The sequence below is a fragment of the Mustela erminea genome, chromosome 19, assembly GCF_009829155.1.
Source record: "Mustela erminea isolate mMusErm1 chromosome 19, mMusErm1.Pri, whole genome shotgun sequence".
Taxonomy (NCBI): Eukaryota; Metazoa; Chordata; class Mammalia; order Carnivora; family Mustelidae; genus Mustela; species Mustela erminea.
Genome location: NC_045632.1, coordinates 47920786 through 47936549, shown reverse-complemented (window position 1 = coordinate 47936549; position 15764 = coordinate 47920786). Strand labels below are relative to the sequence as shown.

The following is a 15764-nucleotide window of genomic DNA, read 5'->3' as shown; positions in this document are numbered from 1 at the left end:
GTCCCCAGCCCCTGCCCCACATTTGGGGAGGGAGATCTGCCCGCCCCTCGGCTGACAGCTGGCCTGAGATGGTAGGAGACAAGGCTTGGGGCTGCTCTGAACACATTCTGGTCTTAGTCATAGCCCCCTCTGGGCCACACGATTAAGGCTCAACGACCAGGCCCGTATGGCAGCCCCCGGAGTCGAGGCCCCCTCGCAGGAGGGAGAGGAGCAGAGAGACATCTGGGAGAAGCCCCGGCGGATGACTCCCTCCCGTTCTCACGGTGCGGTGGCTGCTGGGAAAGCTTCCACAGCTCAGCCCTCCCGGCGCTCCCGTGTAAAGACTCTACGGAGAGCAGGAGGCTGCGTGCAATCCGAGTGGGGGCCGGGCGCCTGCCTGAGAGCCAGACCCGGCGGATGGGAGTGTCCGGGAGCTGCCGGGGCCTGCAGCTGCTGGGCAGGGACCTTTGTCCCTCAGGCTGTCCCAGCCGCCAGAACGGGCTCTCTTGAGGAGGAGCCTGGAAAGCTCCCTGCAATCCCGGCCCAACTGTGTCGAGAGGGCAGGTCTGGGCAAGGGCAGGAAACCCTTCCTGGGTGGGTTGGTCGAGGACAGGGTACCCTTGGGGCTCCTCATGGACAGGGTGAGGGCCTCCTTGGTCTCTCCAGCCTCCATTTCCCACTGGCTCATCAGCCACTTTTCTGAGGAACCAGCCCCTCAGGCCCAGCTGGCTTGAGACAGAACCTGAGAATGACGGCTGCAGGCGAGGGAGGAGGTGGTGGGGCGGAGAGACCGCAGACTCATGCCGGGAAGTGTTACTACAAGGAATGACAGGCCTCTCTGGGCTGAACTCACGTCTGCCCAGCAGCAGCGCACAGTACCTCTCCCCGCCTCTGGCTCAGCCTCCACAGTCGGGCAGGCAACCAGCCTCTTTTCTCCCACAAAAGCCACCTCTGCTGGGCTCTCCCACAGGTTGGGGCCCTGGGCCAGGTGCCGCTAGTCCTTTAGGAAGAGGCAGAGCCTGGACAGGAGCCCAGCGCCCAGCTCCCGGCAGGTGCCCCAACACTGTGCCCCGGGGAGCTGCAGGGCTGCCAGGGCCGGGAGGCTTTCGCTCGGCGGCACTGACAACAGCCTTGCGGGCCCGCTAAAGACGGGGTGCCAGTTGTTCTGGCTGGGGCCCAGCAAGGGGGCTGGGGACAAGCGGGCCTTGGGTCTCCAGAGAGGCATGCTCTTCAGGGGGCCCAGGAGCGCGGGGTCTCCATTCCCCGACCCCGCCGGGGACCGGCCCCTGAGCTGAATGCCGCCCACCTGGCACTCCTTGTTGGAGAAGTCTGGACAAGCGGCTCTGGCAGGAAGTGCCCGTGACTGCTGGCTGGCCGAGGGGCAGACAGATGCTGTCGGGAGCGCTGGGGGTACAAACCCAGCCTGGTGGGGTGGGCGGCCAGGGAGCCAGGCGTGCAGATGGTGCTAAGTGAAACCTGATGTGGCGACATGAGGATCCGCACAGCGCCTCACAAACAGCCTTCCCTGGGATGCTTTAGATTGAGTTTTGTGGCTATGACGCGAAGGAGCCTCACATGTCAGGATAAAAATAGCTCTGGCCTCAATAGGCAAAACGACTTACAGTTCAACAAAACCAGATGCAAAAGCCTTCATGGCCCGGCCCAGAGCCGGCAGGGTCCCTGCTGGCTCCCTGCCCTCTCGCCCGTCCCCTCCCCCGTGGCGGGGGGCATCTGGACCCCGCCGCCCAGAGCGTGTGGAGGAAAGGCCGGGGGGCCGGGGCAGATCCAGGCCCTGTGGCTGACTGGCAGGGCAGGCTTGAGGAAGTGACACCCTCTCTGGGGCCACTTCCTGTCTGGGAACCCCACGGGGGTAAGGAGCCTAGCACAGTGCCTGGCACGGGGATTCCTCCGGGGCGGGGGCTGCATGACTGGGAGGCTGGCACGGAACCCAGGGACACAGGTGGGGAAGGGGCAGCTTCCCTTACGGGATCAAGGGGCTGGAAGAAAAGGCCTCGGACTCCAAGCAGCAGGGTCTCTCGAGGCGTGGAGCCTGCTGAATCGGAAGGCCCAGGCCCCAAGGCCACATGGATAAAAGGGTGGCAAAGACAGTTGTGACAACAGCACCCTTGGGACTCGATCTAAGGGGCAGTTACCAACTTTGCTGTGAGCCGGCCCAGCTGAGGCGGGGGAGCCCTCGGCCCTGGGCAGTGACCCACATCTGGGGGGCTTTCTAGCTGCCTGCTTCAGAGGAAGAGTTAAGCTAATGGGCCACGTCAGGTCCCTGGAGGAATTTCCAGCTGACAGAGCAGTAGAGAGGGGCGGCGCCAGGAACGACTGCTGCTGGGGGTGGGGGCAAGGGCGGCACTGGAGAGACACAGGAGGAAGGGGCCTGAGGGCCATCTCTGAGACCGAGCCTGTGTTGCAGAGGGCTAGGCTGTCCACCTGGCGACAAACAAAGACCTGCACAGTGGTGCTAGGGGAATGTTCGATATGGCACTGGTGACAGGGCGGCTGGGTCTGGCATCCCCTCCTTCCAGCATGTTAATGACTCTGAAAGGTACTAACCCCCCCGGGCGCCCAACTGTGGGCATTCCGAGAGGAGTACAACTTAGAGCCTTCTGACCCTGGCACCCAAGCCATCTGGAAGAGTATGTAGGAAGGAGGCCTTTTAAGGCTCCAAGAGCAACAGAGAAGGCTTTTGGGGCTGGGAACTCGTCTGGTGCGGCTGGAGGAAGTGGAGGCAGGAGGCATGAGTTGCTGAGGCCACTGAGGCCAGAAGCGGGCCCCTGAAGTCACTGTGCAGAGGAGGGCTACCCTCCAGAGATAGGCCAGGCTGGGGCCGTGGCCCACCGCCCCACAGGAGAAGCATGGACTGCTGGCCTGGCGACCACTGCTCTGTTCCCCTCCTTGGGTGGTAGAAGTTTCCAGGGCTGGCGGAGTGCTTTTCTCCTCTAAGCGTTGGGGTGAAGACAGGAGACTCTCAGGCCGGGCTCCTGGGTCAGCACCAACACCTACTACAATCTTCCTCTCCCAGCTAAGAATGACAACAGTGCTTTCTCTCACAGTTGTTGTGAGGAGTCGAGGGGCTAATCCACAGCGAATTTCCGTGAGGTGACACTCTGGACAACAGCATCCGGTCCTAACAAGCTTAATATATTACAGTCACCGTTACTACTGGGAACAATAGCCCAGGGATGGCTTCTTGGGTTTCTTCTAGAACTTGTTTGTAAATTTGGCCACACCAGCCAGGATGATAAGGAACGAAATGGAATCAGAACATTTCATCTCTGCCCATTTTGAGAGCCGGGGTCAAACTCCACCTTGGACCAGAGAACCCCACAGGGCTCAATGATGTAAGCAGTTATCCCATTAAGAACGCACCTGCTTGGCTGGAAGGAAAGGAAAGGGAAGACCGGGTTTTGGGGGCAAACATCAGTCCTGGGCTGACCTCTGACCTCAGACAGCCACACTGGTGTGGCGCCTGGTCAAGGCCGCTCCCTGTCGTGCAGCAGGAACATCCAGGGTCCAGGAGGGCCCAGCATGTTTCAAATAAGGGGCTGATTCCGGAAGCCTCCTACTTCTGCTGAGCCTTTGGCTTGAAGACAGCTCATCACCCCCTCTCCTCAGAGCGTAGGGGGCCTTAGCCGGCGTTCCTGAGTGGAGTCGGGCAGAGAATGCACAAAAGCTGTCCACGCAGAGGAGACCCAAGAGGTTGTTTCCATTTCATTTCACCAAATCGCAATTAGGAGACAGCAGGACTCGGGCTTCCCTCAGGGCTGCCCACCCAGGTTGCCCCCTCCTGAATGCCCCTGAGGTGAGCCTCTTCCCGGCCTGGGGCTCTGTGAAGGTCAGCAACCAAGCAAGTGGTGGCGGGAGAAGCAAGACCATCAGCTCTGCTCACACGCTCTGCCCTGGAGGGGGCGCTGTCTGCACAAAGCCGGGTGGGAGGAACGCCCCCTGCAGGCAACTCTGCAGGCCCCAGGGACTGCAGCCAAGGTGCCTTAAGCCCCTGAGGCAGCTTCCCAGGTGGTGATGCTGCCCCAGCCCTCGCACTAAACCTGCACTATTTGAGTTTACAGACCCAGGGAGCAAGCAGGCTGGGCCACTGAGCTCCTTCCAAACGCAAGGATTTCATCTTTGCTCCACTCCCTGCCTCCCTGGCTTTCCAGAAAGACCCTTCCCTGCAGGGGTGGGGGCTCTCTATCTTAAAAGGACATAGCACAGCAGAGCCAGAGGAAAGCCAAATCCAAACAGGAAGAGGGGCTGGCCTTGTAGCCTCTGTCCACGTGCATGCCCGGATGGAAACAGAAAGAATGACCCTCTTGCATGCCTGAGAAGCCCTGGGAGAAGGAGCAGCCCACAGATGAATGACTGTACACTTCCTGCGTGCTTTCTGACCCAAAGAGCCACCCCCCACGTCCTTGGTGCCTGGCCAGTGCCTTCCCCAAGGCGGCTGAAGCAGGAGAGGGGATGGGGCCCAGCTCTGGTTTCCTGTGCTCTTCTCTTTACTGGTTTGAACTTGACCTTTTGAAATCATGGACCCACTTAAAAAATCTGGTGCCAGCTGCAGACGGGCACGCACGTGTGGTTCCCACACTCTCTGCAGGGAACATGTGAGTCTCAGGCTGAGTGCACGTGGTGGCCCACAGTGCTCTGAATCCTTGAGGCAAGAAGTGATACTGACTGTAGGCACTCCCTTAGTGTTCTTTCCAGGATGGAATTTCTTCCATCTGGCACACTTGGTTGTTTTTCTATGAATTCAGGGTGAGTCCCTGGCTGATGTGAGCCAGTCCGACAGCCCTGGTAAGCTGGGGCAAATCTTCACCACCTCAGCCCCGTCAGCAGCCCACCCACCTGGGCAGGGCCAGGAGCCAGGGTTCGGAGCACCTAGCTGTCTGAGACTCCCCTCAGCTCCTGCTCCCCAGTGGCTGAAAGGGGGGGCTCCTGGAGCTCCCAGGTCTGGGCCTCCCCGGGGCACATGCCCCGCCCACTCCAGCAGACCTGGGCCCTGAGTCATTTGCCAGCACATCCCTCTGCTCATGAGTAAGCACTTTAAGAAGTCATCAGCTACTTGGTGCCCAGAGAAAGAGGCAAAACACCTTAGAGGTAGAGGGACAGATCTGGGAGTCCCGGAGACTGAGACAGAAGTGTCCTTCCCCTGCCCGAGGCTGCGCTGCCTCAGGTTTGGCCTCCCTCACCCTGAGGAGGAGAGAAGATTCCTTCCGGACAACTGCTTCCTGTGGAGGGAGATCTGAGGGCTGGCTCCGACCCACAGGATGCCTTCTCCTCGCTCTGCCCCTCTTGCAGTCACTTCTCACCCTCAGCCCCTCGCGGCTGCTCCTCCGCCCTCTCACCGAGACCCCACCCCCACGCCATGCCTTGCTGCCCACACTCAACCTCTGGCATTCTTGCCATCTGTCCCAGGGACTTAGGGGTGCCGAGAGCTAACGTGGGACACAGGATGGAGAATGGACTCCCGGGCTGCGGGACAGAGGGTGGGGACCTCCCCGAGTGTCCCAGGGTCAGGATGTGGGAGCCTCCCAAGCATGGCCTCTGACTGCCTGGAGGAAACTGGGCTCCTGGGCAAGGAAGCCGCTGCATCCTGGGGAAACAGGAGAAGGAAACTGCGCTGCCACCAGAGCCCCTTTCCTTGCTTTAGGCAGAAACAGCTGGCTACTTCCGACCAGTTGCAGGCACAGCCTGTGCAGCAGCAGTGGCCTGAAGCCTGGGGTCTTATGTGACATCCCACTGCAGGAGCTGGGGGAGCCCCTGACTTCACAAGTCACCAGGGAGATGTCTTTAGTGCACTGGCCTTCTGTGACTTGGCCTAGCAGCCCTGGGGTGCGGCCAGGCCAGCAGGGCCCTGGGGGCTCCGCTGAGCAGGTGTTCTCAGAGCAGGGTACCAGAGCGCCTCCGGGGGCGCAGTCTGCTAGAGTGGCAGGACGGAAGCTGCCGCTGCAAGGTCCTCAATCTTTTTGACTTCTGGCTTCGGCATCAAAGGAGGAGCCATCTAGGACCTTGTAACTGGATGACAAGAACCACTCAGGAGACAAAGACATACCCCAGGCAAACACCCAAGATTTGCTGGGACTTTCCTATCAGCTTGCATCTTTGGCATTTCCCAGGATCATGTCCCTGGAGGGAACTGACGTCTGCCTGGGAGGGAGGAGTTGGGAGTTGCACTGGCTTAGGGAGGAGAGCCTCCTGCCATTTGGAAGGACCCCGAGGGGCGAGCCCCAGGAACACCATGGCCACCTTCAAGTCCAAGGACTGCCCAGAAACATCCTGTTTGAATCATCCCCTCTCTTGCCTGGGCTGCCTGCCATGTTGTTTGCTATTTTTAGTTCCCTGATGAGGAAGGAAATGGCTGCCTAGTCTTCCACCTGTGAGACCCAAGGCTCCAAAGCCCCCTGATTCCTGACTGGGGAGACGCTGCCCCAGCGAAAGAGACAATCAGCTGATTCAGATGGTTTTATATTTAGATGATGGTTCAAAAGTATGAACGGAGCCCGAAGATGAGAGAAAGGGGATGTGAGGGCCTCTTGCAGGGGCGGGGAGGCAGCAGGAGGGCAAGGTCTGCCTGCCTCTCAGAAAGCAGAGGAAACTTCTGACTGCTCACACAGCTACTGGAGCTCTGGAGCTCAAGAGCGACAGTCCAGAGCGGCCAGTCTAGGACGAGACTGAGCACCAGCATTCCCAGGGCCCCTGGCTGTAGCCGGAAGGGGATTACTTACCGGGAGTATTCAGCAGGTTGGCTCTGCCAGGGGTGGGCACCTGAAGCTCTGAGTGGCTGACCCGGAGGTCAGGGCCATCCAGGGGGCCTGGGTCATCCGTCTGGCCTGCAGGGGAGGAAGCAATTTCTGCCAACACCTCTAGATCCTTCAGGATAACCTGGGGAGAAAAACAAAGGATGAGGGACAAGGGCCTCTGGAGGGCTGTGGCTGGACACAGAGCGCTGCCTCCGGGGGTGCGGAGAGGGGTCTGCAGAGGGTGACAGGCTGGTGAGAGCCGGCAAGACTATGGCCGTTAATAGTGCTCAGAAAGTTCGGCAAAAGAAAGGATTGAAGAAAACACAGGCGAAGATGGGGGCAAGTGGAAGAAAGAAGCCGGAGTCAGGAGCATGGGAGTAAGCTTTCCCATGACCGCTCCTCTCTAGTCCCCCAAGCAGGGATCTGAGAGGTCCCGGAAGATGTGGGACTCAGGCACCGGGGTGCAGCCCATGTGGTGTGTGTCCCTGGGCTCCTGGGCTGGCCATGCCCCAAGGTTAACCCTGTGAGGGACTGGCAGTGCTCACTAGGCCATACGGCTGGTGTGTTGGCCACAGCTCGGCCCACTATCTGGCCACAGAGCAGATTCTCCTCCAGAGGTGACTCCTGGCTACCCTCTACAGTCAGAACGGGACTCTGGGCTCCAAGAAGGGGGACTTCCTCCTAGACATGTCGTTCAATTCTCAGCTGCCTCCCTGATGGTCATACACAGGCCTGATCCCCACCTGCCACATTCTTCCAGGGAAGACACAGAGGTGAGCACGGAGAACAGCTGGGCGTGAGCTCCGGTCGGTGGTGTGTGTCACAAGGTTCCCCAGGGTTGCTTCAGAACCCAAAGCCCCCATGCCCTTCGAGGCTGCCTGCCCCCGCACAGCACTCATCCCCTCTTGCTCTTGCCGCACACCCACAGCCAGCAGGGCGCTGAGCACGCTGCAGGGAGGCTGCCTGCCCCTTCCCTCCCCCGACTCCTCTCTGCTCACAAGAGGAATGTGCCTGGCCTAGCACACGTGTGCCCCCAGGACTGTCCGTGGTGCTCGGTGGGTGCCTGCTGGGCACGGACAGGTGACTAGGGACAGATGAATTGCCACGGCAACCACAGGCTTTGGTCCTGGACCTGTGGCAGTGACACAGAGCACCCGTGGCTGGGGTCACAGTGGGGTTGGGGGGGTGGGTCGTGTGTACCAGGACAGACCAGCTGGCTGGAATATGGTGACAACAGTCAAGATAAGGCTACTGCAGGGCTTTTTAAGAGATGGTGAAAATGTTCTGGAGTTAGATAGTAGTGACGGTCACACAACCTTGTAAATACGCTAAAAACCATTCAATTGTATATATTTTTAAAAATACTTAAAAAAAAATTATTTAAGAGAGAATGAGAGAGAGAGAGAGAGAGCAGGAGTGGGGGGCTGCGCGAGGGAGAAGCAGGCTCCCTGCTGAGCAAGGAGCCCAACGTGGAACTTGATCCCAAGACCCTGGGATCATGACCTGAGCTGACGGCAGACTCCTAACCCACTGAGCCACCCAGGTGCCCTGAACTGTGTATTTTAAAAGCGCAAATTTCATCTTAAAAAGAAAAAAAGGACAAAGCTACTATCCTCTCCTCGTAGCTTCAGAGTGGTTCCTGTCTCAGTGCAAGTGACCTGCCAATGTGTCCTCCTGCCTGGCCCTGGTCATCACTTCTGGTATCTTCTCTGTCAGCCCTGGCCCCAGGCCTGCTCCCAGCAGCACAGCGTGCCCAGCACTCAATTGTCCCACAAGCCCACGGTGGTTTTGTTCCCCATCCTGCCATGCTCCAGCCTCCTTCGGGCTGGACGCAGCGCTCACTCACACACACGTCACCGCCCACGTCTAACTGCGTCCTTTCCATCGCTGCTCCCTGGCTCTCCACACCGCCGGAGTGCCCCACCCGCCCCGGAGTGCCAGCCACTGTGCTGGGTGCCGGGGCCACAGGGGAATCCAACATGCCTCTGCCCACGGCCCAGCAGGGAGACCCACGTTCGCCTGGCCTCTCCTGCACAGGTATGTGTAATTTTGGAACATTCTGACCACCGGGTCTGCAGGGGACGGATCCATGCTGGCTGAAGATCGTGGCGGCTAAGCGGCCTAGACAGATGGCAGCAATGAGCGCGCTCCTGTGCCCAGGCCAAGAGCTGGGGGCCTGGTAGGGCGAGGCTCAGGAGCCACGAGGCCCCGGCCATCTGCTCTCCAGGAAGCTCTCTACATCGGCGGTGGTGGCAGAAGTGGACACCGGAGGGAGGGGGTGGGCTGGGGAAAATGTCAGCCAGAGGGGTGACAGCACCGCGTTCCACGGAGACAGTGGCCCGAGCACGGGCCATGCACTCAAGATGCTCAACCGTCCAAGCAAGTCACGGTCTGAAGGGCAGGGAGGTGAGGGGAGAGTGACTAACTCAGGGCCTGCCTCAGAAAGTTAAACAGAGTCACCACACTTCGGCCCCCAGTGTTTACCCAAGAGCCCCGAAAACGTGTCCACCCAGGACTCACACAGACGCGTTCGCAGCATCAGTGTTCATCACGGCTAGAAAATGGAAACAACCCAAAGGTCCTGACACTGATTCTGATGTGCTTTTTTCTGATACCAGCTGGGGGTGGGGGTCCTACAATTCAACTCAGTTCTGACCGGCTGCCCGGAGGGAGCGGCAGAGCCCGCAGGGTGAGGGCTCAGTCCTGTGAGACTGCCTTTCCCTCCCCTCCCCCCGGCTTTAGGTGCCAATCACAAGGCCAGGCTGTCGCTTGTGCTTCTGATGACTGGCTACAGAGCAGAGGTTCCCATGACCCACTCCTCGGGTCTGAGTCCTTTGCTAGAGCGGCTTGCGGTACTCAGAGAAACACTTTACTGACTAGATCACTGGTTTCATATAAAAAGATATAACTCAGGAACGGCCGGATAAAAGATAGGCACAGGGCACAGTTTGTGCAAAGGAGCCCAGAGCTTCATACTCCCTGGGGTATCACTTTCCCCAAATCTCCAGATGGTCACCAATCCGGAAGCGCTCCAAACCCCATCCTATGGGTTCTTCCGGAGGCTTCATCACATAGGTAGAGCTGATGAAATCCACTCGCCGTTGTCAGCTGGTTCAACCTCCGGGACCCCCTCTCCTCCTTGAACTTGGGTTGGAAGTTCAACGCTCTCATCTCGTGGTTGGTTCTCCTGGCAACCAGCCCCCATACTTTTGGGCATCCATGTTGTCTCACTAACCTAACAAAAGTCACCTACATTATTTTCAACACTCAGGAAATTCCAAGGGTTTTTGGACCTGTGTGCCCAAACGAGGAATGAAGCCCAAATACGCACCGTTCACTGTGTATCACAACAGCACAAACCCAAATGTATATCAACCGCTAAATGGGTAAGTAGAATGGGGCATATCCACGCGAGGACCCATTATTTGGCAAGAAAAGGAATGAAGTTCTGATACATGCTATAAAACTGATGAACCTTGAAGACATTTGCTAAGTAAGAGAAGCCAGATGCAAAAGGCCACATACTGTACAATCATTCCATTTATGTGAAATGTTCAGACCAGGCAAATCTATAGAGACAGAGCATAGCCTGTGGCTGCGGGGGGCTGGGGGAGGGAGACATGGGGAGCGACTGCTGGTTGGTACAGGGTTTCTCTGTGGGATGGGAAAAACGTTCTGGGATTAGATAGTGATGTCTGCACAACCTTGTCAAAATAATAAAATCCACTAAGGTGTATATTTTACTTTTTAAAAAGGTTTTTAAAGTTATCCTTATACCCAACATGGGGCTCAAACTCACGACCCCAAGATCAAGAGTTGCCTGCTCCACCAACTGAGCCAGCCAGGCACCCCTAAATTGTATACTTTAAAAGGGCGAATTTTATGGTTGACGAACTGTATCTAAAAAGAGAGAGAATCAAGTCAACCCCAAACCGGTGCCCTAAGTCCCAGTCCAGAGGTACGTGTACAGCAGTTTGCTCTTGCTGTGCCCACAGCCCAAGGTGGTGGGCCTTGCAGACTCTCCACAATCCTGCGCCTAGTGCTGACACCCCAGAAGGCTGAGGGCACTCAGGGAGGAGCCCTGTGTGCCTTCCTCTCCCAGCATCGGCCAGCCCTACTGTGGCCTGGAGCTGCAGGCTGCTCCTCCCCAGGCCGGCTGTGTGGCTGGGCCAAGGCACACATCCCCTTGGTGGCAAATCCTGGCGGTCAGATGTGGCCGGTGAGGAAAGCGCAGGGCAGCTGGGGCCGGGCTGGCACTCAGCTATATCCCGGCCCCACAAGAGCCATAGGGGCCCACACCAGGCTTCCGGCGGGTATTTATTCCTCTACCAGAGAAGATGCTTGTGAAGAACCACCGGCACCTGACAGGCCTGGCCCACCCTCGGAGCAGCCTGGGGGCTAGGCTGCACGGGACCAGGGACCAGAGGAGGAAGCTCTCCTTTCCAGCTAGGATTAACGCCCTCATTAGCTCTCAGTCTCCTGGTACAGACAGTGACCTGCTCAAGGGATCAGGGAGCCCGCTTCACTGGGCTTTGTGGTCAGAGTCCTGACTCACAGTCAGTTAACTTCACCCCTCGGACTGCTCCCCCAGAGCCATAAGCACCCACTGTGGGCCAGGGGCTGTGTTGGCTGGAGAGACGAAGAGCAACCGGATGGCCCTGCCTCTCCACACAGTGACCCTGGGGAGGGAGACAGGCGGTCAACAAACACTTACAATGCCACGCATGTGCAGCCTGGCCTGTGGGGAGCCAGAGGCCGCAGAAGTACCGGGCGAGTGGTCCGCCAGGGAACCAGGTGCAGAGGGAGGCATGCAAAGCATTCTCTTAACTAGTATCCACCTTTCACTGACACGGAGTCCAAGTCACGTGGCACGATCCAGGAACCAGAGCTTTGATTCAGCTCTGGAGTGGGGCATGGGGTTGGGGTAGGTGTTACACAGCAGACAGCAGGCCCTAAACGGAGTCATTTGGGCTAAATCCCACCACACACCAAGACTTAATATCTATCATAATTGCAGTTTCAACGTTTGGCCAGTCAACAAGGAATTACCTGGTCAGCACTAGTGAGATAATCCTCCTAGCAGACCCCTTCCGGTCCTCTTAGAAAGGTGACCTTGCCTGAAACAATGCATTCTTTGCAAATAATTTTCTCTCTCTGCCCCTTTCTGCCTTTAAAAACCTCTCTTTTCCTACAGCTTCTCTCTATTGCTAGATGGGGATGTTACTGCCTGTTTCACGAACTGGAGAATAAAGCCACTGTGATCTTTAAATTTGCTCAGTTGAACTTTGGTTATTTAACAGAGGGCACAGCCAGAAATGAGGCAAAAGTTAGAGGCAGGGGCAGGTCCACCAAGAGCTATGACCCAGACAAAGAGGTGTGAACTTGGTTTTGCAGGTGATGGGGAGTCTGTTTCCTCACATATGCCAAAAGAGCTTCACCCTCAGAAGGCTGTCATCCTTATAGGAGACACTCCAAGTTCCCCTTCTGTTACGAGATTTTTGGTACCCCAGCTGAGCCTGGTCAGTGGTCCTGACTCAGGGACTGGGCAGGAACACCAACGCATATGTGCCGGGCTCCAGATTTCATTTCTCTACCAAAGAGAAAATCTGCATGGACATCTTTGTACCTCCTCCTCCAGACCCACTGGAGAGCAGCAGCCAGCAAAAACTGTGTATTTTACATTTTGAATTCTCTTATTTTGGAAAGTTTAACACCAAATGGCAAATGAATGTAAATTATACTTCAGTTGCACAATTAAAGCCGGAGATGTTGTCTACAGGTTCCTTCAATCATCCCAGCCACTCCTCTAGTGCTTACATATCGAAAGATTTATCTCTGGTCCTTGGGGACTGGCAAAAATCTGAAAGCTAGCCCTGCCTGGGACAATACCACATGTCCCTAACACACGAGAGTGTGCGCGCGCGCGCGCACACACACACACACACACACAGCACCCTCCTGGTTCTTTCCAATGGGAGTCCGAGAAGAGCACCACAATCTCCTTCAGCCTCCAAGACGCAAAGAGAGGAAGGGGCTGCCAAAAGGTCAGCAAGGAACAGCTTGAAAAAAGAGTGGGGAATCTGAGGGGACCATTCCAGGGCTCCTGTGCCCTGGAATCCAGATGCTGGCGCTCTCCTAGCTGACAGCAAATCCCACTGAGCCCTGGGGGCTGAACTTGAGGCTACGGAGCAATAATCCTGACACAGGCCTAGGCCAGGACTCTGCCTCGGCCCAGGGAGTGTGGAGCAGTCCGGGGAGGCAATGCTAAGGTGGGAGACGGTGCTAGGACCAAGCAACAGGGACCAAGGGGGAGCCGTGCTCTGCCTTCCGGCTGAACCTGGCTTTGAATCTCTGTGCCAGGCCAGCGTTTTGGGTGCTCCCCAAACCAAAACCAAGGGTTTTGGTCTGTGGACAAGAAGGTCTGGGACAAGGACACGGTGACCTCAGCAGCCTTGCTCACAGGGCACCAGCTCAAGGCCTGGATGAAAGGCCCGCAGCTCGGCCGCTGGAAATGGAGTTCGCCCCCTTCCAAGGAGCAGGCTGGCTGGGCCCAAGCCTACGCTGGCCGGCAGTCCTGGCTCTGAGAACGAGGCAAGGCTCAAAGAAAGCAAGAGGAAGCCGCGCCAATTAGTATGCGCTACACAGCTTTTTGCAAAATGAATATAAAACACTTGTGCTTTCTTTTTGTGTGAGAGAAAGAGGGTGGGGGGAGAGGGAGAAGGAAGAAGGTTATAAGAAAGCAATATTCTGCAGGGGCAGGAGTGCCTGCAGTTGCCATGGCAACAAGCTGGGGGGCGGGGGAGTGGTGGTAGGGAAGGCACATCAGCTGGTCCTGGGTCCTGGTCCCGGAGTGGGGTGAGCTGTGAGCTGGCCATCGGTGGACTGAAGGGCTTGGTGACAACTGGGAGCGGAAAACATCTGACAAAGCAACTCTGAGAGGAAGGCCGTGGTGGGGGAGGCGGTGGGGGGGGGGGCTACCCTCTGTGGCTTGGGGAGCAAGGTCAAGGAGGCCTAAAGATTCCTGAGCAAGCCCCTGCTTCTAGGAGACTTGACACCGGCCAAGGGCATATTCCGGCGTGGGAGGGAAGTGGCCATCTGGACGGGGCGCCTGCGGGCAGGCACCGCACTGCACCCCAGCAGGCCACAGGTCGGATCTCCAGGGTGGCGCCGCCTTTCTTCTTTTTATTAGTCCGACCAGGCCCTCCCTGTCCCAACACCTTGTCCACAGAGCAGCCCTGGAAAGCCCCTTGCTGTGGGAGGCCCCCTTCTCTCACTCTCCCTGGCTGTGCTTTCGCCACCCTGGGAATGGCTGGAGACCCAGCGCTGAACGAGGCCGACTCCCTGGGCAGGGGGGTCCGTCCTGGCCTCCTACTGAGGCTCCTGACTCTGAAGTCCCAGGGCGAAGCAGCTCGCAGATGCTGACTGAACACTTGCTGACCGGCAGCGCCCGGCAGGAAATGGAAGACGCGGATGGGTCTGAGAGCTTCTGCCAAGGGGATGGCTGGAGAGGCCTCCACTTCACTCTACCCACTTATCTCTAAGAAACTTTTGTCACAAGTTTGGCTCGGCCCCTGGTCAGCTGATTAGGCCCCAGATGTCAACTGGCTCAGCCTTCCAGCCCTCGAGGAGGGAAGGAAATCTTCACACTGGGCCCTCTCCAGTCCTAGTCAGAAGGAAGCCACGAGAGTCTTTCCAAGGGACACAGCTAGGTGCTGGCAGGAAAGGTGAATTCGGGCTAAAGACCCTGGGGGCTAGGGTCTGGCCGGTGCGGGCCACTGCCAACGCTACGTGATGCTTCTGCCCACAGCCATGGGGCCACAGGGTTGCGCCTGAGATCTGGGTCAGGTCAGGCTGCTTCTTATTCTTGGGAAGTGGAGCTGAAAGGAAGCGTGGAAGCACCGAGGCTGGGCATCCCCGGAGCCTTGCTTCCGGCCACACACAGGCCTGATCATTTCCTTCACAAGGGGTACAGGCCCAGCGGGTCAGGCCTCGAGTCTCTGACCACATACAGAATGGCTCCTGTGGCCTGTGGAGTCCGCCAAGGAACTGGCCCTAGGAAGTATCCCCTTGGGGGTACTGAGGAAGGCCACGGGATCTCCCACGGGCCCCAGGGCAGTCCCCCGTGGAGCTCTGGAGGAAAGCACCCAGCGGCAGCAGCCCGCACCAGGGCTGGAGGGTCCTGTCCCGGACACAGAAGGCAGCAATCGGGCCCAGCCAGGCCCGGGAAAGGGGTGGGGTTCCCAGAAAAGCTTCTGGCCAGAATGGGGTCAGAGTGGGCCAAGCCCAGCATCTCCTGGGGGTTCGGGGGCGGGTCCCTCAGACCTGCCTTCAGCAAAAGCAAGGAAAGCACTGCCAGAAATTCAGATTTGGAGGCGGGAGAGGATTGCTTAGGCTCGGATCCGTTTTATTTCCCACTGACAAAACCACTCTGATTAAAAACCTCTTCGATCTCAGTAAAGCAAAAACAACTTAAAAAAGGAGGATTGTATCTTGTTTTTTGGCCTGACGTTGAACACACGCAAACAGGGATCGAGATTTTTCTTCTCTTTTCTCTTTTTCCTTCCTTCCCGTTCCTTCCCTGCATTTTGAATAAACTTTGAAATCCTTCCCTAAGTGCCCAGTTCTGTGCCATATGTGTGGAAGGCCAGCATTTGGTGCTTATAGTTATGTCCCCTGAACAGTGACAGCACGGTGTGGGCTCTGGCTGCTTAAACCGTTCTAACCTCCATCCCTCGGAGGGTAGAGGAGAAAAGAAAGGCCGGCCCTGGTAAGACAACTTGGAGGCCCGTTCCCAAGTCCCCCCACTGGGCACCGTCAATCCCGATCTTCCTCCTGGAGATGCCAGCCATCGCTCACTTGCATCCTGCCAGGCCCCCGTCTGGGGGTGGGGGTGGGGGGTGCATCGCTCAGCGTTACACATTCTTGCCGAGAGCGGGCCGGAGGCTGGGGAAGGGCCTGCTGTGCTCCAGGCAGCATGGGAACGGAGCGCACACCGTGAGCACTCGGTTACCAGGTAATGAGCCGAGGGCCCAGCTG

At 57.8% G+C, this 15764-nt stretch overlaps 1 protein-coding gene across 1 annotated transcript in view; it reads right to left on the bottom strand.

Annotated features, from left to right (window-relative positions):
* The window catches only part of VAC14 (VAC14 component of PIKFYVE complex), a 99416-nt gene that overhangs the window by 44252 nt on the left and 39400 nt on the right, over positions 1-15764 (bottom strand). The window contains exon 13 of the mRNA XM_032326080.1: positions 6714-6870. Within this exon, the coding sequence (XP_032181971.1) occupies positions 6714-6870 (157 nt within the window). The remainder of the gene's footprint in view (positions 1-6713; positions 6871-15764) is intronic.